Source organism: Gasterosteus aculeatus, chromosome 6, assembly GCF_964276395.1.
Source record: "Gasterosteus aculeatus chromosome 6, fGasAcu3.hap1.1, whole genome shotgun sequence".
NCBI lineage: Eukaryota > Metazoa > Chordata > Actinopteri > Perciformes > Gasterosteidae > Gasterosteus > Gasterosteus aculeatus.
Genome location: NC_135693.1, coordinates 2,387,381 through 2,412,186, shown reverse-complemented (window position 1 = coordinate 2,412,186; position 24,806 = coordinate 2,387,381). Strand labels below are relative to the sequence as shown.

Genomic DNA, 24,806 nt, shown 5'->3' with positions numbered 1-24,806 from the left:
ACAGGCAACCATTGAAGTATTTAGATGAAATTTTTTTCCATAAAAATGAATTTTTCACAAAAAATAAAATAAAATTTTGTATAAACTGCTGTTTCATAAATGCGGTAAGTTAAAATTACATTTTGTTTCATCGACCGAGACCACTAAGGACTTATCCTAGATTGATGTTTTTAGGATAATATTAACTCTAGACTAAACTTTAAATTACCTTTTTTTCACCGTAAAAATTCAGTCAGCGGGTCGCAGATCGGACTCAACCAGACTTTAGAATTAGCAGAAAAATGTCACAAAGCCCTTTGTGCTTTACATAAAGCTTCTTGTTGAGCTCACAGTAATTGAAAGCAAGTCAGATGAGCACAACCTCATTTAGGTCAAGTTTACTGTTTAGTCTTCGGTATAAAACAGCCAGACAGAGACATTTTAGTTGGTAAATGAAATGTGGGAGACTAAAATAGTATTTTTCAAAGTGAAAGGGGCATTCATCATAATGTTGAACCCATAGCTGACACAAATAATCAATAAATGAATTGGTTGCTAGTTAAACATTTAGGATTTTTTTTAATAAAACATTTTAAAAGCGAAAACTCATCCAATTTAAGGATTTGCTGCTTATCCCTGTTTAAGACCTTTGTTCGGGTAAAGCATGACATTTTAAGATATTGCCATGACAATTGGGACAAGTTGGTTTGAGTCTTTTCAGTTTTCTGAAATGTTATTGACTGCAAGATAATGAAAATATTTAGCTCCAGTCCTAATGAAAAATTATTTTAAAAAATTGAACACCTGGGGCTCTTATAATTGTTCTTTGAAACATCTCATTACAACTTTTAATAATGCTATTATTATTGACTTGTAGCCAAACGTTCTGTTTGTAATCGCAAGTACTATTATCACAAATATTCAAGAAACAAAACTGTCAGGGACATACACAGCAGGCAATGGTCTGTGATGTATGAATGTCATGAATTTATCATAACTTGATTCACAGCAACATGTAAGAAAGAAAAAACACACCTGTCTTTGTCTGTAGCCATACATAATATATATGCACATTTGTACCACATGTTTCACAAATTTCAAGATATTTCACAACAACAGCACCAGAGCTTTTGATTGATTTCTCAACCCACTAATACATTCATTCATTATTTTCCAGATAAACCAATAATCTATTAGATACAGAAGTGAATAATTTACAATAAAATAACAATTTTTAATTTCCTGTAATTCTATACTACAATAATTTCATCCTGCCTCCATGTGCATTTGTCTTTTATCAAGTCTGTGGATATTCACACAGGAAGGAAAGGTTATTGTATTGTCTTAATGGTGGAAAAACCTTGTAGTGTAGTATTCAACAAAGCAAGAAGCTTACTAATGCTGAAAAGCTTTTCTCTTTAGAGCTCCACCTTTCAGGATTTTTCTTTCCTTTGCTTAGCTCCTGCGCCGAATAGAAATTGTACACCAATACTCTGAGAACTCACAGTGGTATTAAAATCACAGACAAAAAAGGAGTCAGGTACTGCATCTTGAAGACGAAAATGCAACAAAGTGAAGACGTTTGTTGTCAAATGTTTAAGTACAGAAAACAACACGGAACATTAACAACAATTGCACTGTATGACAACACCTTTTCTGGATTATGTTTTGCTTTGGTCCAAACTGAACACAAACAGATACACAACAGAACTTTTTGCACCCTAATTTTTGCGAGGCATCTGCGTAAGCAAACCACATTCGTTTGTCAAACGCTTTGGGCTTGCTGATAACAACAGCCTTGCAGGGACCTTCCAACACAGGCCTCTTTTCTCCTCCCCCATTTCTGTGTTGAGACATTGGCCTTGCTTGTTCATTCATATTGTTGCATTTTAAATGTACGTTTTTTGATTTGCTGAATCGATCTTACAAACGGCTGCTAAGATACAGTATTTGACAGCTAGCTTTCTTTCACTACATCTACCTGCAATAATAGTAATAATAACCCACATCCCTTTACACTGTCTGTCACTTATCCCGCACTCCTTGCTATACATTATGTACCACTTCTCTTACAGCGGGAGACCTTTTGTGGCGAGAAGCAGCCATATTCTCTCGGGCCCTGTGTGGCGTATATGGCAATCTGGGATTCATAGAAAGAAGGAAATGTGTTTGAACAGAATCTTGAAATACCCCTCATAAATTGCATTAAGTGTCTATAACAAAATCTGAACATTTTGTGCAAAATCTTTGTTAGATGAGTTTGTGTAGGTCTTAAGTTTTCTGTGAGAACTGGAATACATGAGCTGATACAGAACATGACACAGACGGATGAAAGAGAATGAGCAGAGATAATAGAAGGCAGTACAAAGACCAGAATGTGTCCAGACGAAACAGGAATCCATTTACGTGAAAACAAAGCATCATTCCACAATTTTCTTGTCAATGGGTTCTTTACCATTGGTCCGCGTGTAAGGCTCAAAAGCAGAGGAGCTCAGGTATCGAGCGGAAAGTTCCTGCAGGTTGCCGGCCAGCGAGCCGGCCATGGACAGGGGGTTGGAGGAAATGCGTGTGGCGACGCCGCTGAGTAAGGAGGGCATAGGGAAGCTGAACAGCCCGTGAGCCCCCTGTGAACTCTGCAGACCTGCCACTGTCCCCGAGCTGGTGGCGGCAGGTAGTGGAGGGCTGCCCCCCGCCGTGCTGGTGCTGCCGCCGCTGCTGCTACCGCTGCTGCTGCCACTGCTGCTGTTGCTGGCCATGGTCATGGACGGGGGGCGCAGGGTGGAGCCCAATGTGCCGCTGCCACAATGGGGCAGGAGCCCCGGCAAGCCTGGAGGAGTCAGCAGCCGTCCCTGCTCCAGTAGTCGGAGGACACTGCAGGTGGCGGCTGTTTCTGAAACCACTGAACGCAGCTCAGAGTCCTTCCCCTGGTCCTTCTTCTGCTTAGTGCGCCGGTTTTGGAACCAGACCTTCACCTAGAAAGGAATACAGAGAAAGAACCTTTAGAGACACATCCTGAATGTAATGTGAAACATATAGTTCATATAATAGTGCTTTACTATAATTATTATATTATTATTATGCTATGTTGTATTACTGTGAGGAAAATATTTGTAATGCTAGGAGTTAAAATGGCAGTAATTTATATTCATTGATAGTTAACCGAGCTGTTACAAAGCACTACGTGTAGCCCTTGTTGCATGTCATACCACAATCTCTCTCCCCAGTCATTGTCACCCATCCAGTACAAATGAAAGAAAAATGGCCAGTGATCATACTATATCTGGTAGTCAATTAAGCAGAAAAAATAAAACTTCCTTGTCGTTCGTCAAATGTGAAGATTTGGGGCATCTTTTGGTTTCAGATTATTGTAAATTAAATATTTTTGTTGACCAAGCAATCAATTGGAAATCTCCCGCATAGGAAAGTAATTTTAAGTTGCATCCTTAATGTTGTTTGTCTACAGCTGTGTCAAGAGGCATTTTAAAGGCATTTTAATTCTCAGACGTTACAAATTTGAAATGGCATTGGTAAATGATGCGTACCTCCTTCAATCAGCGCTGTGGAATTTTCTAACCACGAACACGTAGGAATTCATAAAAACTCTGAAATTCTCTGAGTTCTTCAATAAAAATACAAAAAGGCTGAAATAATTACGTCTTGGAAAATGATAACGTCTAATTGGTTATTTTTGTAGTTTCTAATGGAAAAGTTCTCAATTCACCAATGTTTCACACTGCTTTGAGATTTTATTGGAAGTAGTTTATATTCAAAAGTTAGTATGAAGAAAATATTCCCTTACCAAAGGTTGAGAAATGAAGGCAAGCCTACGGATGATTTAATAATCAGGTCCAGTCACACATCTGATCCATTTAGAGATTCTGACGTATCCATTGGTCATTTTCAAGGAATCTTTATTAAACAATTACAAAGTTTTCTATGATTTTTACCTGTAGGTCTACTGTGATCACACCTGACTGCTTTTGTATGGAATAAGCAATCCACCATCTCAATGCGACTGCTCCTCCAATCCCGGTTTTGTTTTAACTTTTCCCCAGCTCTTAACAACCATTTCACATGGAAAAGCCCTGGGGCTCCATCCTATAGCTTTAGATAGATACATAGTGATTTTCACGTAAAGACTGCTCAAAAAAGCTCTTTTTCATTTCAGAGGTTACATTCTCAGTGCAAACAAAACAAGGGGATGCTGGGAGCTGTATCAAAAATGAGTTGTACACACAATAAATGGCTGTCATTCCATAATGTAACGAGACTAGAGTACCAGAGAAGAGAATGTTCATTTCACTATGTTCTCTGCCTTTGTCCTGCTAAGTAGGGAGTAAGGATGATTGTCTATATGCCTTTTATGTGAGTGAAATTACGTCAAACATTTCATTGACTTGTATTACTTGTATTTCTTGTATTTTTTTTGTAAGATAACCAGCAATTGTGTTGTTCCAATCAAAATAAACATAAAAAATTGAAATAGTTCAAATGTAAAAAAAAACAAAGCAAATGAAAAAATAAAATGTTTTTTATAAAAAGCACAGGGAGTTTGTTGTACGTCAACAAACATACTGAAATAGTCCCTTATGATGGCATTTTGTGAGAAAGGTTTGACCTCTCATAGACCTCCACCCAAGGTCAACCTCCTTCTGCCGCATGAAAGCCCAAACACATTACCACCAAACACCAAGATAGCCCGTTAGCCACTTGGCACATTTATACAAATAGAAACTACATAGACGACACTGGATGTTACAACACACCAAAGCGTTGAAGAAACAGTCTCGATCATACATGGTGACCGGTCGACTGGTGTCAAACGCAAGGTGCAAATGCTGTTCCTCCACAGTGCATGACCCGCTGCTGACCTGCAGCTCCCTGCTTTTTCTAATGGCAGCTTTCATTTCAGCAGCTTCAGGTAATAATGGCAAAACACTGCATAAGCTATATTGACATTAGATTTATTAAGAAGGCCAATGTACTCACTTAAAATGAATGCAGAGCCTACTAGAAATATTTCTGAGGGAAATCCTTAAAGATACAATCCATGTTCCAAATGCAAAAATAATGTTCGACCAAGCGCCCACATTCAAAACACTGCACTGGGAGCTGTGAGGTCTGTAAAGATTAACACTCGACAACAACTAAGCTAAGTTTTTAGTGATTATAGATGTGTTACATGGAAGAAAGATTGCATCCATATCATATTCTAACTGCTTTGTCAGAGATAGGCTTGATTATATATTTGCTGAGGTTTTACAATAAATTGAATACAATTGGATTACTTTAGCCAATTTTACCTTCCTCTGTGACAATGCAAATGGTCCTAAAAGATCGTAACATGATTTTCTTAATTCCATAAAAATGGTAGTATTTTAGAAAAACTGAAGATCAGAAATTGCATTTCAGTAATCGCAAAAGCACCCTGTATGTCTTTGCAGATTAGAAAGCATTATTTTTTAACCTAGTATGAAGCTGGAACAATGTAGATACCTGAGTTTCAGACAGATTGAGTTGACGGGCCAGTTCTGTCCTTTCCCTTCCAACCACATACTGGCACCTCTGGAACTCCATCTCTAACCGGTAGAGCTGCTCTGCAGTGAAAGAGGTGCGGGTCCGCTTGGGTCGGTCCAAATCCAAACCCTTTGGCAGGATAATCTCTCGGATAGAGCCTTTAGCATCTGCAACGATTGAATTAACGTAGAAATAAGGACATTGAGGCGATGAACAATTACAGCGGATATTAGATATATTCCTAGCTCCGGACATGTTTTATATTGATCGTTACACAAAAGACTATTAGATTATTATTGTTATTTTTATTATCATTAATATTATTATCATAGCACAGTACTGGAGGATATAAAAAAGGTCAAATTCAGAATTTAAATTTACTTGTTTCAACGAATGGAAAGACGTATTATACTTGGCTTTGGGGTTTAAATGGGGAGTAAATATAGCATAATGTGTTTATTTGAAAAATAAACCCATCTAAATTGTTATCATTTAGTGGAATATCACTTCCAATTAAATCTTATGAACTGAAAAAACTCCTGTTTTATGGTATGAAAAGAGGAGATGTCTTTAAAAAGTCACATTTGTAGAAATACAACAGGTTTACAAATGTGTGCACATAAATTATCACAAAAAAATATATTGTAATATCAATAACAGTATATTTTGGATTAGCCTATGTTACCACAATGGGTTCAACAAATATTTTAAACATACAGATTTTAATAGAAATTATAAACATTTTAAATGAATAAACAACTACAATTTCATATAATGCTAAAAATAATTGTTACAATGATGCAGCAAATTAATTCATATTGTAAAAAACAGATGTCCAAAAGAATAATTCAATGGAGACGGTTTGTCTTTATTTCCGGTGTGGGGCTGCTTTTTCTTTAACTCTCATCTCATTTTTCTGTCTTTTAATATTTATAATCTTGAAATCAGTCAGGGAGTTTAATTTAAATAAACCCATGGGAATATAGGTTGATTGTTTATCTTGACAACAAAGATATTTTGAATAATATAGAATTTGGTATTATTTAACTATATAAAAAATAAAACATGTGCCTGTCCTAGTATTTACAAAAAGTTCAGAGACAAATCATTAAGGGTCATGAAGAATGTCTGAACTAGAATTTAAAATACATAGCTTTGATAACAATGAGCTCTTGTTTCATGACAATTTATTAGTCATCTAACAACTCCATTTCCTATGACTATAATTGTACTTTTTAACAATATTTTTTAAGAGAGGATATTTCAACTCGTGTTGAACTTTCTCTGTATTTATCTTTAACTACTGTCTTATTTAAAAAGCTTAATTCCAGCTCTATTCTTATAGCTCCCCTCTCATTTCCTTGGATGTAAGATGCATGTTATCTAACTGCAGCTCAAGATCCTATACAAGAACTGTATGATCTCGGAAGTACGACAATGTAAGTTCCAAAAAGACAAGAAAGAGGAAAACCACAATTCTTACCTCTGACTAGTATCCTCCGACAGTAGTCTAGGTCTGCCGTGCTCCCCCTGTTCTTCTCACAGTTGTCCACAGTCCCAGTGGGGGAAAAAGAGTCTGGTTGCTCCTTGAAGTAGCTTTTTGACAAGCTTTCCTGGGATTCCTTGTCATCGTTCCCCTTCTTTAGTCCATTCCTCAGCCCGATCCCTTCTGTCTCTTGGTTGTACCTGACCTCCATGCTCAGTTTATCGTCCTGTGGCTCGTCTGCCTCTTTTTTTCCTTTGTCAGATTACAGAGAACACGCTGCAGTCGATCGTCTGGAGAGTGTGGTGTTTGGTTTTAAAACAGCACCTTTCAGCGGGGCAAAGTCAGCTATCTAATGAAAGGTAAAATACGTCAGTTCGCCGACCGAAGAGCACTATTATCACTGACTAAACTCCCTTGCCCAATGATCATGGACTTCCGAGAAACTCAACAGTAATTCAATGCCCCCCTTTCCTCGTTACATAGACAGATGATCTCCAAATAATCAGAATCATGGATGCGCAGTCGCTGTTTCAATTGATTACGATAATTTTGCTGCCTCCACATTTGCGTAACCTCATGAATACACTAAACAGTTTGGGGAAATAGATCAGGTCTTGATAGAGGGGGTTGCTCGTCGTGTCCCCCTTAGTTGCCTGCTCTCAGCCCAGAGAATCGAGAGAAATGATTGGTCTTCGTTTCCAACCAAGCCTCCGCAAATCCCACATGAACAAACACAATCACAGAGATACGACTCTTCCAGACCTGAAAAAAGTTTTAGAGTGCTTCATTCTTCTGTCAGCAGACCGCATCCAGACAATATTCCTCAAACTTTTCACAGCGCACCTGATTGCCGCAGCACGTCAGCGAACTTTGATCCTGTTTTTCCTTTTGACTCTCACCAGCAGAATTCTGCAATGTGTGGATCCCACCACTATGCTATTATAGGCAAGAGGCAGTGTGAAAGAGAGCCAGAGAGAGAGAGAGACGGGTTTAATAAAGGATAACAAAACAAATCCCTGCCGGTCCAAACCTATCAAGGCAATGAGGACCCAGGCAGATCGAGCACTCCAAAACCACCAGGCGCTACTTTACCGGGGATCGTGCTCGCGTTTCCTGTGTTAATTCAGAGAGCTGCGCAGAGAAACCCAGCGAAGTCCTGGCCGCTAATGCCACATCCTTTAGTATTCAAATGATTGCACCCCAGAAGCCACCTTCACCTCTCATAAGCTTAACCTGCACATTTAAAAAACAAAAAAAGGGGAACAAAGCTTGTCATTAGCGTTTAGGCTGCCTACACTCTTTCTCACACACGCATACCTCTAGAATGGCCCCTTCCTCGCTCCACCACTCGCCTTCCAGCCCACTACACACCCACCCAACCACCAACTCTAAGCTATTTTCATTGTCAGTGCAACAATATCTCTGAACACAGCAGTGGCCAGTAATCCAATAAAACCATTGATTAGGCCACAATGATTCAATTCAAACCCTTGGCCTAGTGCAAGGAGCATTCTCTGGCCCTTCTTGTCACCTTAGCTGGCCAGAAGCCCTCTTAAATATGCCCCCCTCCCTGAGTGCCATTCATGCCTTTATGGGAAACAGGGAGGAAAAGGAGTGAAAGATGGCAATTATCTAATTGGACTATTAACAAACAATTCTGCGAGTGTGGCTGCCCGTCAGCAGTCTCAGGGTGGGTTTAAGGGCCGCATGTTGGACTAACTTTATTCACTAAGTGTTTGGGGGGCTACTGCTTGTAGAAGGGAAGGGTCCATTGTATAAGGAGGGAAAAAAGGAGGTAAAGAAGGGAGAGACTAGAGGGAACCTGGGCTTCTCAATCTGTGATGCAGAGCCTCAGGCTGGGAAATCAATTGAGGACGCAGTGTCTTGGCCTCTCAACTGCACCCAACAAGTGAGGAAGGGAAACGACTGATATGTTTTCGGGGATGTGGAAACCAAGCATAACACAATAAATACTACAGAATACTGCATGTGTACTGTAGTGCAGCATGTCATCTTTTGTACAGCAGTCACATGTTTCATTGGTAGAATACTGTATGGAATTCAGTTGATAGGTAAATCTTTGTGTATATTATCTATCTTAACAGTGTAAATGATACACCCTGTAAGTCTTCTGGAACATGAGAGTTCATGAGAGTACACAACAAAAATAACCACCCCATTTTCTATTCCCCCCATTTACCAATGTAATTTTGTACATTCAGGGTAGAACGATTTCTCACAGGAACAGGTTGATTTAATGCTGCTTGAAATTAGCAGCAAGAAAAGGGGACAATTACTGTGAGACGGCCTGAGGTCAGTGTGGTAATAAATGTTTGCTAGTGGATTCACTATACAGACTGATACGAAGGCCACAGTCTTTGCCTGCTGTTAACCTGCTATACGTGGTACGTTTGACCTTGTTCATTGTGTTCACTAGCTGTCTTTGAACAAAAGCTTCAGAAAACCAATGGGCCTGTACTATGGAAACAGTTTAGCATACAGGTATCTTCAGGTTATCTGGTTCAACTAAACCGAACAGTTATGATAGCACTAAAACAGGGGTCTCAAACTCCGGTGCGGCCCGCCGGGGGGGTACCGACTTTGGCGTATCCCCCCCGTTGACCGTACCGTTTGTCGGTCGGACAGTCAGCGGCGCCACGCCGTCGACCTTAACATTATCCAGGAGTGGATGTGTACCAAATCCATCACATCGCTAATGTCAAGTTACTGTGGCCTTGAGCCAAGGATGGCGGCAATTTTAATCACAAGCAGGGCTTTGCCAGGACTCACATAGCTGCAATTGTCGTATAATGTTTATTTCATGCCTCATCTTTCTGCACCAAAAGGCGTTCAAGTACAGAGCGGTAGGTAATGCTTCTTTTGAGGGAACCGATTGGCTTACCCCTCCCACTTTTAGGGATTCATACATGGCTGCCGCTCAGGGCAAACACAGCGGGAACTCAAAGCCGCCCGTTGAGTTCAATCACCAAATAAGGTCTGCGTAATTCATGAACTCTTCATCCATCATAATACATGTTGACTACAAGTCATTCACTTGTCTCTCCTGATTGAAATAATTCAGTCTGAAAGTAACAGAGTGAGGACAGGACAGCTGGCTAGAAATCACAGACTCTACTCAGATGTTTATATAACTGCTACATCTAGGATCATGAAAGATCTGACTGTAATCTAATTAGTGTATTATCGTATGTTCTAATTTCTCTTAGATGTATTGTTATTAATTTAGCTGAAACTCCAGTGGTATGAAAGAAAAGTTTGGGGAAAATAAAAAAACATGCAAAAACAATACAAAGCAGTAAGAAAGGATCCTTCCATAAGTTTATATATAATCTTTTTTTACAATTGCTAATACTGTTCCACATGGTATTGTCATAACAATAGATGGAACACATTCATTTAACAAAATTCACACATGATTAAAGTCAAATCTATTGGGCTCCTGATGATTCTGTTCATTTACACATTCACACTGACAGGCATTTATTTCCGGCTGTCTTTTTGGCATGTTTCCTTTTAGTATGCGTGTAGTCTGGATTGTGACTTCAGCGTCTTCATATTTGTGTAATATTATGAAACGATCAATAAACTGAGCTTTGATTGGTCAGTTGGTGGCGCTTTTATAGGAGTTGATCTCTTATCTCTAACAATAACTGCTCTGGAGAAGGTAATGTGTTCACAATAAGTAACAATGGTGATCTATCTCAGCAACAAGTGACTATAATGCTGAAGTTACCTTGATAACGCTAAATTCTGTTATACAGGCCTGATTGATGCACAGTGCAAGGAGCGTAAACCCACCAGTTTCTAGCTAATAAGACATTTCATTGATTTCACACAGTGGTCAAAATCCCTAGCATTATCAGAACTATTACTGACATAATTCGAATACAACACGGCCTCAGTGACACTCCGTCCAATGCAGAACAATGCGCTGTTTATAAATGCGTGTTCGGACCACTTTCACTATTTGAAACTACGGAAATTAGATTTGTTCTCTGAACACATTTAATATTTGGTTAGAAATCAATGTGTCCAAGCAAATCACCCCCCTAAACTGACCATGAAAGCCAAACAGAGTCAGATGAAATTCCCTGTTATTTCAAGGAAGGAAATGGTTACTTTTGTACAGGACCTGATTAGAATGCTATAATTGTGGCACACACACTGAAAATGTTCAGGCAACACAGTCAAGGCAGGCTGGAGAAACGTCTGTGTGCCTGACACGCTATTCCTTCCAGAAGTTGGTTCTTTGTGGTCCTGTTGTTAGGACCCAGAGCTACTTGGCACTTTGTGGAAAAGCCTTTTAGGTTTCTCTTTTTCAAGGTAGGTTGCTGAGTTGAGCGCAGGCCTTGGAGAGCCTTGATATCTGAACGACAACGTGGTAACTCAAGATGAATGGTTACATTCAAAGCCTTGCTTTACGTTTACAAATGTGCTGATTATGTTCCACAGTAAGAGAGCAAGCTGTTCTTGAACCCTCTCGATAAAGACCTTGTTTCCATCTATGGCGGAGGGCTTCACTGGCAGCTGAGCTAAAAAGCACTGATGCTTTTCACTGCGCTTGTGGACTTTGTCTCCTGCTTCACTGCCTTCACTTTAAAATCCTTGGTGCCTTATGAATATGGTGTGCTTGCAGTTACTGATGGTGTTGTGAAAACAAACTTTCCTGCCAATTAACCTTCATCACAGCTGTTGAAGTTCACACATTATTAACTGTGAGCAGTTCTGACAACTGAGCTAATAATTGGGATTAATTGCTGTGTGTGTTGGTTTCTGGTGTGAGAACCGTATGTTCAACTTTATTGTCAACGGGCTCTGAGGGCTTCAAGATAATCTGCTCAGCTAACATGCTGGAGATGAGGAACAGGTTCTATCAGTGCTGTAATGAATACCAATAGGTTTAAAAAATGTATTGAAATATTCGGGTTGAAAAGTTAAAAAAATGTGCATGTGCCATACCTTAATGGTTCAAGCTGTTTTTTTGTTTTTGTTTTGTTTTTTACTATTAACGTATTGTTAATAAATCCCATGGAAAGACCAAAACCAACAATGAAAGCATTCTGCTAACAAGTATTGTGTTTGTATCCAAAGCCTGATGGACCAGAGTTTTTTTCCTATTTTTCCCTAAAATTTATTTTTTCCAAAAAATATTCCATGAAATGACCCACTGTAGTCAATGTGTTTTGTTCACTTTTTTTGGTGTGTTTAACACTGATGTTAATAAACTGCTAAAATACATAATCCAGCTTTAATACCACTACAAAAAGATTTGGGATGGAGGGTTTAAAAAAGGTTTCAGCAATCCATCAAAGCCTGCACCAAAGTTATTGTGTTATTGCATTATGATGTGAAATAGAAATGGCTGTGCTGTATATTGGATGTAGAAAATATAGCTCAGAGGTATTTGTATTTATGGTAGTCGGCGATTTGTCTTATGGGTGACATACCCAACAGCCTAAAAGCTGCCACTAAGCCTTGGCAGTAATTGTTTTTTTCTGTACTTTCTCCATGATTCGTTTTAGATAACACTCTTTGTCCCGCAGACAGCGCCTCACTTTAGTAATTGTCGCAGGTGTAATTTGAGCAGTTCCTTTGTGTCTGTGCAACAGTTACATCCCCATTGGCCGTCATAGTGTGCATCGAGAGTAAAACGTGACGGAAACAATAGAAAGCATCATAAAAGCTTTGAGAATAAATCATGTTTTTCTTGTCCTCTCTAACCACTCAGACCACCATTTGCAGGAACGCAGATGGATTTTTTTTCTTTATTGGGGCAAATCTTTCGGGAGTGTTTGGAAACACGGCCTGCTTTGCTGCTCACTGTTTAACCTCAACTTCACTGTATTGGGTGATAAAAAATCACAGCAGATCATTCCAGCTGAGTGCTGAAGCCTTTTGGTTGTATCAGCTGTTAAAAAGAAACCTCTAAGAAAGCAGCATGTTGGAATTGAGGCCTTATGGAAAGTGTGGCCCTCCCTCTTCTCACTTCTATTGTCGGTCATACTAAATGCACCCTGGGAAAAGTGTTTACAAGAAGACTACGGTTGGGATTTTTTTTATCCACTTATGTCTTCTGAAAAGCCTTAACCTACAAATTTGGTAGCCACTGATACCCAAAAGCTTTGTGGTTGCAGAAGTCAAGTCAGTTTGATTTTCACAGCAACAAATCAAAAATGATTCTCAAAAGGGGCAAAATGATTTGTCCAACAGAACATAAACATAAATGAATATCTCATATCAATTTAGATTATTACATGTTTAGATTACTTTTTATGATTGGATTACTACAGAAATATTGTTGGTCCCTTAATTCAAATGAACACTTTAAAACAGCATGATATTGAGGGTGTTCAGCTTCCAAATGGTTTATATATTGCTCTTTGATGATAATAAAAATCAAGTGGGATCAGATTAGGATGTTCAAGAATGTGTGGTGCATCTGGAGATGACATAGCTTGTTTGATCAGAGACGCTTTCTGTTCCATGAAACCGATGTGTCTGTCTGAATTCCACTGAGCCTTTTATGCAGTAGGTATTGTATCACTTAAGCCAACAAAACTACAGATAATCTAGCAGATGCAAACATGGTAAAGGGCAGCACTACAGTGCATACGATATCAATAAAGACACAAACATACTAAAGACCCATACTGGTTCTGCTGGGTCTGCAGGGACACAATTTGATATTATAAATATGTAATACTCAAATGATGCCTCCCATCACAGTGTGAGGCGGTGCAAGCACAAGAGACCTTAGATGATCCACGACTGCATGATCACATTTTGACCATCATACAATCGGTGTTGTCAGGCAGGAAGGAGGAGGACTCGGACGCAGAGGGTTCAGCTGATATTGCTTTTTATTACTAACAAGAAAAAACTGAAAATCTCTCTTAACGAGGAAACAAAGGTCGCGATCAAAGTTCAAAAGGAAAAAACTCAAAATCTCTCTTAATGAGGAAAAAGGTTGAGATCAAAATTCAAAAGGCAAAAACTCAAAATCTCTCTTAAACGAGGAAATGTAACAGGGAGCAAAAGGACGTGACAAACGTTATCGGACTTGACGTAACTCGTGACGTGAGGGCTGGTGTGCAGGGCAAAACAACAAGACACACTGGCACAGGACAAGGGGCGACGCAGACTATAAGTACCCATGAGGGAGTTGTGGGAACAGGTGGACACAATCAGGAATCAGGGGAGACAATCAGACTGGTGACACATGAGGAAGGGCAAGGGACCTGAAACGAGAGGGAGTTAGTTTCCAAAATAAAACAGGAAGTCAAAAAACAACTGGAGACAGGACAAAAACGCAACTTGACATACAGGTGTGACATTACCCCCCCCTCAAGGCCGAATACCAGGCGGCCTTGGAATGTCCGGGTGTGCTCTATAAAAATCTCGAATGAGATCCGGGTCCACTATGAAGCTAGACGAGACCCATTGTCGTTCCTCTGGGCCGTAGCCCTCCCAGTCCACGAGGAACTGCCTGCCCCGTCCCCGCTTACGTACCGCCAGCAGTTTCCTCACCGTGTAGACCGGCCCCCCCTCGACCATTCGAGGGGGTGGGGGTGGCTTGGGGTTTGGCACCATTGCGCTCTCCTTCGCTGGTTTGATTTTGCTGACATGAAAAGTTGGGTGTACCCTCAGGGACCGGGGCAGACGGAGGCGCACAGCTGCTGGATTGATAATCCTCGAGATGGGGAACGGGCCGACAAAGCGAGGGGCCAGCTTTCGTGATTCGACCTGCAAGGGTAGGTCCTTGGCTGAGAGCCATACTCGCTGGCCGGGCTGGTACACTGGGGCCGGTCTCCTCCTGCGGTCCGCTGCTTTCTTCACTCTGTCCCCTTGTCTGATCAGCGTCTGGCGTGCCGCTGCCCAGATGCGGCGGCAGCGGCGGACCAAGGCCTGGGCGGAGGGCACAGACACCTCTGGTTCGGACTCGGAAAACACAGGGGGTTGGTAACCAAAAACGCAATGGAAGGGAGACATGCCAGTGGCGGAGGTGGGAAGGGAGTTATGGGCGTACTCTACCCACGTCAGGTGTTCGCTCCATGACGCAGGGCTCTGGGCCACCAGGCACCGGAGGCTGGTTTCCAGTTGTTGATTGAGGCGCTCCGTCTGTCCGTTGGCCTCGGGATGGTACCCCGATGTGAGGCTAGCTGTGGCTCCGATGAGCTTACAGAACTCCTGCCAGAACCGCGAGACAAACTGGGGCCCCCTATCGGACACAATGTCTCTGGGGAACCCGTGGATCCTAAACACGTTGTTCATCATGCAGATAGCGGTCTCTTTAGCGGTGGGCAGCTTGGGTAGGGCTAGGAAGTGTGCCATCTTTGAAAATCTATCCACCACGGTCAACACCGTGGTGTTCCCCTTGGAGGTCGGTAGCCCCGTGACAAAATCCATCGAGATCTTTGCCCACGGCCGGGACGGGATGGGCAGCGGCTGTAGCAAGCCTGCGCGGGCTCTGGAGGAGTTCTTGTTCCTGGCGCAGACGGAGCATGCCTCAACGTACTCCCTGACCTCCGGCTCCATGGACGGCCACCAGAACCTCTGCGTGATGGCGAACATGGTCCGACGTACGCCCGGATGGCAGGTGAGCAAAGACGAGTGAGCCCAGTGGATCACCTGTGGGCGCAGATTAATAGGGACAAACAGACGATTATCTGGGCACCCACGAGGTGGGGGGGTCTCACCGTTGGCCTGCTTCACCTTGGTTTCTATAGGCCAGGTAACCGCTCCAACCACACAGTGTAGTGGGAGGATGGGCTCAGGTTCCCTGGCCACGGGCTCCGGGCTGAAAAGACGGGATAAGGCGTCAGGCTTGGTATTTCTTGATCCCGGTCTGTAGGAAAGGGAAAAATCAAAACGGTTAAAAAACAAGGACCAGCGGGCTTGACGGGAATTCAAACGCTTGGCCTTCTTGATGTACTGCAGGTTCTTGTGGTCTGTCCAAACCAAAAAAGGGTGCTGTGCCCCCTCGAGCCAGTGCCGCCACTCCTCCAGCGCCGCCTTCACTGCCAGCAGCTCACGATCTCCCACGTCGTAGTTCCGCTCCGCTGCAGTCAGTCGTCGCGACAGGAAGGCACAAGGATGAAGCTTGTTGTCAGACTCTGCTCGCTGGGAGAGAATGGCCCCGATCCCATTATTGGAGGCGTCCACCTCCACCACAAACTGGCGAGCCGGATCAGGGAGCGTGAGGATGGGTGCTGTAGTGAAGCGCCGCTTAAGCTCCTGGAAGGCTGCGTCTGCCTCGGCGGACCAGTGAAACGCCACCTGCGGGGAGGTAAGAGCATGGAGCGGGGCTGCTGTCGCGCTGAAGCCTCTGATAAACCGCCTGTAAAAGTTAGCAAAACCGAGAAATTGCTGTACCTTCTTGCGGCTATCAGGAGTTGGCCACTCTACTACCGCGCTTACTTTAGCCGGATCCATCTGAACCCTCCCAGGGGCTACGATAAAGCCCAGGAAGGAGACAGTATCGGCATGAAATTCACTCTTTTCCGCCTTCACATATAACCCGTTGTCTAAGAGACGTTGCAGGACGAGTTCAACATGGTTCCTATGGGTGTTTAGGTCGGGGGAATAAATCAGAATGTCATCTAAATACACATACACAAACTGGTCTAAAAAGTCTCTTAACACATCGTTTATCATCGCTTGAAAAACTGCTGGGGCGTTTGTGAGACCAAAGGGCATGACCAGGTATTCATAATGTCCAGACGGCGTGTTGAATGCCGTTTTCCACTCATCCCCTTCCCTAATGCGAACCAGGTGATAGGCGTTGCGTAAGTCCAGTTTGGTAAAAATCTGCGCCTGTTGAAGCTGGTCGAATACTGAGGTCATGAGAGGTAGAGGGTATCTGTTCTTAACGGTTATGTCGTTAAGCGGGCTGTAGTCAATGCAGGGGCGAAGGGTTCCATCCTTCTTTCCCACAAAGAAAAAACCTGCCCCTGCTGGGGACGAGGAAGGTCGGATCAACCCCGCCCTCAGGGAGGATTCGATGTAGTCCTTCATGGCCTGCCTCTCGGGCCCGGAAACAGAGTAAAGACGGCCCTTCGGGATGGTGGAGCCGGGCAGAAGGTCAATGGCGCAGTCGAACGGGCGATGAGGTGGTAGAGCTGTGGCCTTGCTCTTACTAAAAACCTCAGCGAGGTGGTGGTAGCAGCTTGGAACTTGGGTCAGATTGGTGATCTCCGAGTCTGTGACAGGGTGAGTGACGACACGGTTTAGCGTGGGGTTCTTCCCTTGGGGGCATGATTCCCGACATTGGGTCCTACAACCCTCCCCCCATACCATAATGTCCCGGTGCGCCAGTTTATGTGTGGGTTGTGATGAATTAACCATGGGAACCCGAGGATGAGATGGTGCAGAGGTGAGTGTATTAAATACAGCTGTATGCGCTCCCAGTGATTGGTGATGCGAAGCTCCACCGGTTCTGTAACATGGGTTATAGTGAACAATGCACTTCCATTAAGTGCGCTCGCTTTAACCGGTTTACTCAATGGGTCAACCCGAAGCCCCAGTCTTTGTGCTAACCCCCAGTCGATTAGGCTCTCATCTGCCCCTGAGTCAATCAATACCCCCAGCTCTAGGTTCTTATCCCGGTGCTTAATCCTCACTGTGGTCAATCGGCGTGGAGTAGGAGTTACTTCGGCGACTTGACTCACCGACTGGTTGGCCTTTACTGGACAGGCGGTGATGAGGTGGCCACGCTCGCCGCAGTAAAAGCATCTGCCCTCCTGGTAGCGTCGCTGTCGTTCCTCTTGAGAGAGCCGGGCCCTCCCCATCTGCATGGGCTCCTCCTCGCCTCCGGCACGGGTTCTTGAGAGTCGCTCAGGGGAGGTTTGACGCGATGCGGCGCCCCAGAGCGTCGGGGAAGAGCCAGGTGCGGCGGGTGTCCCTCTGGGCCCACGCTGCCGCCTCCGTTCCTGTAGGCGGTTGTCGGTGCGGATGGCGAGGGCGATGAGGGAATCGAGGTCCAGAGGCAGGTCCAATGGGACCAAGAGGTCCTGGATCTGGTCGGAGAGCCCTCTCAGAAAAACATCGTAGAGGGACGTGGTGTTCCACCCACTCTCCATCGCCAGGGTGCGAAAACGTATGGCGTATTCACAAACGGACTGTCCACCTTGCTTTATCTGACTGAGCTCACGAGCCCTTTCTCGGTCTGTTGCCACAGGGTCAAAAACAAGTCTGAGAGCGTCGGCAAACTTCTTTGGTGAAGAGCAAACTGCCGAACTCCTAGCCCACTCAGCGGTGGCCCATGCCTTGGCCCTTCCCGTGAGATGGGACATCATGAAGGCAACCTTGGACCGTTCTGTGGGAAAGTGCATCGGAGAGTGCTCGAAGTGCATTTCACATTCAATGATGAAGGACCTACTTTGTCCGATGGTTCCGGAGTATCGTTCCGGAGGTGCCAGCCTCGTGCACGCATCTGCTGGTGTGGCTACGGGAGGGGGCTCAGACGGCGTGGGGGGTTGTTCGGGAGAAGCCGCGGGGTTCCTGGAGAGCAAGGTGAGAATTTGTTCTACCTGACTGTTTAGGAGTCCCACCTGCGTGGTCATGGCAGTCTTAAACCCCTCCTGGCTTTGAGCAAGTCCCCGAACCCCTCGATCGAGGTCAGCAACAAGGTCTTCATGCTGCGCCAGTCTTGATGCTTGAGCGCGCAGCGCCTCCGTCAGCTGGTCCTTCTCTGCCGAGTCCATTCTGGCCAGTGTGTACTGTCAGGCAGGAAGGAGGAGGACTCGGACGCAGAGGGTTCAGCTGATATTGCTTTTTATTACTAACAAGAAAAAACTGAAAATCTCTCTTAACGAGGAAACAAAGGTCGCGATCAAAGTTCAAAAGGAAAAAACTCAAAATCTCTCTTAATGAGGAAAAAGGTTGAGATCAAAATTCAAAAGGCAAAAACTCAAAATCTCTCTTAAACGAGGAAATGTAACAGGGAGCAAAAGGACGTGACAAACGTTATCGGACTTGACGTAACTCGTGACGTGAGGGCTGGTGTGCAGGGCAAAACAACAAGACACACTGGCACAGGACAAGGGGCGACGCAGACTATAAGTACCCATGAGGGAGTTGTGGGAACAGGTGGACACAATCAGGAATCAGGGGAGACAATCAGACTGGTGACACATGAGGAAGGGCAAGGGACCTGAAACGAGAGGGAGTTAGTTTCCAAAATAAAACAGGAAGTCAAAAAACAACTGGAGACAGGACAAAAACGCAACTTGACATACAGGTGTGACAGGTGTCTTTAAATCATAGTGAATCGTTTGCCTGCAGATGTTCATCGTGAAACCACGGACAATTCATAATGGGTGCAGTAGAACAAGTCCTGAAACCTAAATGGATAGATGATTTTAAGGTCAGGTTGCTTAGATCCAAGTATCTTACTATGTTACCAAGTTATGAAAGGAGTCAATACGTGTAAGCATTCACAGGCAGTTACTAGATTGACTGTAAAATATAAAGTAAAATATACAGCACTTTTATAATCATTTACACTAGTGCATAATTTACCAAAAGGTATTCACACATTCTTATACATGTGGAACAAAGGGAAAAGATGAAGTGTCATTTCACTTTGCTACATAAAAGTTCATCAACATTTAGTTTTTAAGGATAAAAAAAAAAATCAATTTTTTGAGGAGAAGATTGTATAAAGCCTATGTACTCCCATTAGATATGTTTGAATCCATGTATAATTAATTTTGCTCCTGCACAAAATAAAACTAAAATGAGATGATTAGTTAAATAAATTCGTCAATAGGACAGACTATGAATCAGTAATGTTTGTGATAGTTTAGATAGTTGATTACAGTTTATAATTATTAATATAATTTTGGGAATTTAGCTCTGTGATCAGAAAGATAAGCTGATTCACTAAAAACTGAATATTTTGGGCTTTTAGAACTGTTGGTCAAACAGCACATTGGTACAGATATTTCAAGGTCTAAAATGTTGTTTTCATCCCAAAATATCAATTTTAAATGAATTAATTACTATAGCAAATTGGAGCCCTTAGAATGGGTTATTAATTCGAATCCGCCCTGTTGGTAGTATTTATTAAGCAGAAAGACACCTTCTGAAAGCACAGCATTGTAAAATCTCAACTTTAACAACAGGGCGGCACAAATGAAAAGATGCAGTATTCTCAGTTGTCTCAGTATGTAAGGATCTCATAAGATCACATCAACATCATGGAAGCACTCAGATGTACTCATTCAGAGTGCATTTTCAAGTTGCAAGTTCTTTTCACAGTTACATTTCACAGTATTCTTCTTAGGCATAGCATTTTGTACATGAGGTGTTAGGTACAACGGGCCCTAGAGGACGCTAGTTATGAAGCACAAACACAGTAGTGTTTAAGGCTTTAGGGCACATTATATCTCCACATTATATCTCCACAGGCCTGCACTAAGCCACCTCAACAAACCCCGGTTATCTTTTGGTTCATGGTTTAACTAACCCTGACAACCTCTCTCACTGTACCCACCTTCTTGTGTTTTTAAGTCACAATTTCCTTAAATTTCCTTGCACCGCCACACTTCTGGAAGAAGCCATTTTTTAAAAGTCTGCAAAAAAAGAAACAAATTGAAAATGGAAAATCTTGCTTTTAAAATATTCTATTATTAAGAAAATATCAGAATCAGGTCATTGCCACCCCCACATTCCCAGACGCAAAACTGCCAAAATGAAAAGTGTACTGAAAGGCCTAAATGTGTCAAAAAAGTGTCTCAAATACTTTGTTGATCCATCTGTCCCACTGGTAACTGGTTCGATCTATGTTGATATAATCGAATTTGCTAGTCCATAATCAAAGGGACAGTTTCTCACTATGAATGATGATGCTGGGAAAAATCGCCAGTCACAGATTTGCATATGAGATAAGGACCTTTTGCCAAGCTACAACAAAATGGTTGTTGGACACAGAATCAGATGGCCACACATTTTGGTGACGCTTTACTAACGTCAGTTGAGATCTGTGACTAGTAAGCCTTTGAGGCCCTCATGTGGCCTCTGAAGGTAGTGCTTATCAGGTCCGTCAAAAGCTCTATCCTGAATGGCATTTGTTACAGCTGCAGTTATTCTCACTTTTAAGCTCTGTGGAAAAACTGAAAATAGTTATCTCTTAAGAAAGGCCTGTTTGATCCTATGGCGTCAGAGCACTTGGAATCTTATCATTCTCGTATGAAAAAATGTATACATTTTTTGTATTTCCACAAATTAAGCCTCTGAGTTGCAACATTGTTTAAAAGGGTATTGAACTAGATTTGATTCAGTTATATACTCCACTGGGCTTTAATGGGAGCAAAAGTACAGTACAAAAACTCCAGTTTGCTGGATCCGTAGAACATTGCTGGGAAGTACAGTGCAGGACTCAGTCAATATTCTTTTTTAGGTTTAGGCTACAGAAACACTCCTGCACACTGCGGTCACTAACAGTCAGGAATTAGAATCTCCCTGTTATTTTCAACGGTGCGAAAGTTGTCTTTAGTCGTCGATGCTGTATACTTGACAAAATTCAGAGATGTGAACATTCAGTTTGGTGACCTCAGGGGTGCACATCTGCTTTTTACCTATGAATATCTGCTCAGTAGCGGCTAGCCCATAGAAGGCCACGGGGTGTGGCCCCACATTAAGCCACAAAACCCAGATTATATATTTTTTTATTATATTAAAAATACATTTTACAAATAGTTAATATTTGTGTTTTTGAAACATGGAATATACCCAGTAATATTTTTTTCTGGCTGTCTGCATGTGTCAGCTGGGCTCGGGCCAGGCCAAAAAGAGACGAGTCTAAGAAGCAGTTTAGCCAATCACTGATTCAAAATAAATGAGTGACATTATTTCAGCGTCCTAAAATACATTCAGCCTTGGGCTAGCACTTTACCAGCCCTTTGCCACCCCTACGCTGCGCTCCCGTCAGGGCGAGTCTCACAACGTGCCATTTTAACAACATAACAATGCATATATACATAACAACCGCACAAGCAGTATTCTTCAAAGAACAACCAACCCGAACTTGGTACGTTCTCTTTACTGTGTTTTTTTCGAAGTGGAGATTGGCTTGACCGCAGTGATAACTCTGTCACGCTCTCCGTGTTAGGGAAAGTTAACATCGCTACCCAGCTGCGGTGGTGAGGAAACACAATGAGGACGTGGATGAAAACATGTATTTTTCGATGTTTGATGGGATTTTATCTTTTGAACTCTAGAGTGACAGAGACTGGATTTGCTTTCCGCACACTCACAGGTCTGATCAAGAAGCGCTCCCTTTTTCTTTAAGAACGTTTGATTCTTCCCGGACACACAACGTCTGTCAAGGCGAGAATCAAAAACAATCTAAGGCAACTGGACGGGGTCATAAAGGCTACGATGTTTAAGTTAACTAAATTAGCTTTATTATTAGAGGAAGTTATGGGGGCCTTTTTTGCCCCTGCTCCTAGTGATATCTGGAGCAAAATGATATTGCTTAGGGGCAATTTTGCCCTTTTCCCTTGTGTATTTCCGACGCTGCCTCCAACACACACTGAGGTGCGTGAAGCTAGGAGGAGAGTTTAAGTATCCACGTCTGAGGCCATTGGTCTCGTTACCATTACTGTCCACATTAATGCACATCACTAACGGAGGTTTCTTCCACAGACTATATGTGCTTTCTCGCCTTGTGGTTCAATCTGGACCCTGTTCCTGCCTCCGGCCATGGCCCGGCTGCCAATTTGCCAACTAATGGTGGTTACATCTGATGGTGGTTACATCTGATGGCGCTTACATGTAATGGTGATTATATCTGATGGTGGTTTCATGTGATGGTGGTTATATCTGATGGTGGTTTCATGTGATGGTGGTTATATCTGATGGCGCTTACATCTGATGGCGCTTACATCTGATGGCGCTTACATCTGATGGTGGTTACATGTGATGGTGGTTATATCTGATGGTAGTTATATCTGATGGTGGTTATATCTGATGGTGGTTATAGCTGATAGCGCTTACATCTGATGGCGCTTACATGTAATGGTGGTTACATGTAATGGTGGTTATATCTGATGGTGGTTACATGTAACGGTGGTTATATCTGATGGCGCTTACGTGTAATGGTGGTTATATCTGTGTGGTGGCGGGCGTGGTTTTGGCTCGGCTGCAGAGGGGAAAGAAAGGGGGAGTGGCTCAGGGAACAGTGCCAGGTGGAGGCAATTGGCCTCAGCTGCAAGCAATTAATCATTCTGGTTGTCTCCATGTTTTAAAAAGACACAGTAAGAGCGATCGGCGGCAGGAGAGTCATCAGACGGGAGAGCTGGACGCCGAGAGTGTGGAAATGCAAATGTATTGACAAAACGTAAAATAAAAGAAACGTGTGCTGAACAAACCTGCTGTGGTCATTCCGGAACCCTAGGATCCACACCCGTTACAATCTGATGGCGCTTACATCTGATGGCGGCTACATCTGGGGTCTGTTTCAAGTAGGAGGTTTAACAAACTGAGTCAAAGACTAAACTCTGAGTTGATTTACCCTGAGATGAGAAACTGAGTTTTGGGTTGGTTCAATCAACTCTGTGGTGCGTTCATACTGTGGTGGCACAGTATGAAGGCATTAGGAATGGAGCCATGATACTACGATTCACCATGGCAACAACAACCATGAAATGGCAATCTTAGGTTTGCTGCCCCTTTAGCTGGCTCGTTGTTGTTCTTTGCCATCAGGCACAGGTGGGAGTGATGTTTCGACGCAGACACACAAAAGATTTTCCAGCGATGATTGTGGTTGAGGTTTGTAATTTATTGCAGGCAATTGTATAAACAGATGAACATACCGGTTGAACGTGCTCCTATTGATGGTGGTCTGTCTTCGTGGTCTGGTGAGAACTGTCTGGTGCTCCCCTACCTGTCCCTCGCTTCCTGTCACCTACGTCCCTTATGTACACCCAGGTGCACCTAATCACCGCCACCTAGTGTCCAAAGTGTCAATATAAATACAGTCTAACAAACAAAATATACTTTACCAACAACAACACATAATGTCCCCTACACACCACAAACAATCTGTCGGTGTACTTGAGCTGGATGTATTAATGCAAGCATACGGCAAGTATGAACCTGTAATTAGAAAAAAAAGCAACACCGCTACTGCAGCAAAAGACCGAGAAACTGAGTGGGAGAAAATTGCTTTAAGTTCCAATATAGTGTTGTCAGTTAATATTTAATGTACACACTAATCATAATCCATACGTTTTACTAGTTCCCAGTTTTTACACTGTTCGTTAGAATGCACTACACACAGGCTTGAAATACACACCCATGCTCATATTTAATCACATCAATATCACTGGTAAAAACTGGTACAATGGTATTGAACCTATAATGCTCTCACGGTTTGTGTCGAAGGAACAAAAACATTTATGGCTCTGCATACAGCAGCTTTACTAATATTCTAATGTTGTAGGGGGGGGAAAGCGCGCTGTGTGATCGGCTGGGCTGATGTCAGAGGGAGGAAACTGGAAGAAACTTGAGGTTTGTTGAAAACCTGCTCCCGACCAGGTTATGTTCACAGGATCAGTTACCATAGTGACTGGCCCTCAGATTTAGTTACCTCCCTTTGTGAAACAGACAAGCCAAAGTCTCCCTCCCTCTCTGGGTTAACCAACTAGTTTTCACTAAACCCGCTTCTTAAAACAGACCCCTGATGGCGGTTTCAACTGATGGAGATTACATGTGATGGTGGTCACTTCTGATGGCGCTTCTGTGTCTGCGTCTTTCTGCGCAGTTGTGTTGACACATTCGTTTCAATTCATGGTTCAAA

At 42.9% G+C, this 24,806-nt stretch overlaps 1 protein-coding gene across 1 annotated transcript; it reads right to left on the bottom strand.

The window, feature by feature from the left end:
* Window positions 1-944: 944 nt before the first annotated feature.
* Window positions 945-8,320, bottom strand: vax1 (ventral anterior homeobox 1). Its single transcript, XM_040179379.2, has 3 exons — window positions 6,980-8,320; window positions 5,476-5,663; window positions 945-2,951 (listed from the first exon to the last, which is right to left on the bottom strand). Exons 1-3 carry the CDS (start codon window positions 7,191-7,193, stop codon window positions 2,400-2,402), a joined length of 954 nt encoding a protein of 317 aa, XP_040035313.1. The 5' UTR covers window positions 7,194-8,320; the 3' UTR covers window positions 945-2,399.
* Window positions 8,321-24,806: the final 16,486 nt, after the last annotated feature.

Excerpts from the sequence above, each read along its gene's own strand:
- vax1 (XM_040179379.2), bottom strand. The coding sequence starts at position 7,193 with ATGGAGGTCAGGTACAACCAAGAGACAGAAGGGATCGGGCTGAGGAAT. Across the intron at positions 5,664-6,979 it reads TCGGAGGATACTAGTCAGAG|ATGCTAAAGGCTCTATCCGA; the intron begins GTAAGAATTGTG and ends CAATCGTTGCAG. Across the intron at positions 2,952-5,475 it reads TCAATCTGTCTGAAACTCAG|GTGAAGGTCTGGTTCCAAAA; the intron begins GTATCTACATTG and ends ATTCCTTTCTAG.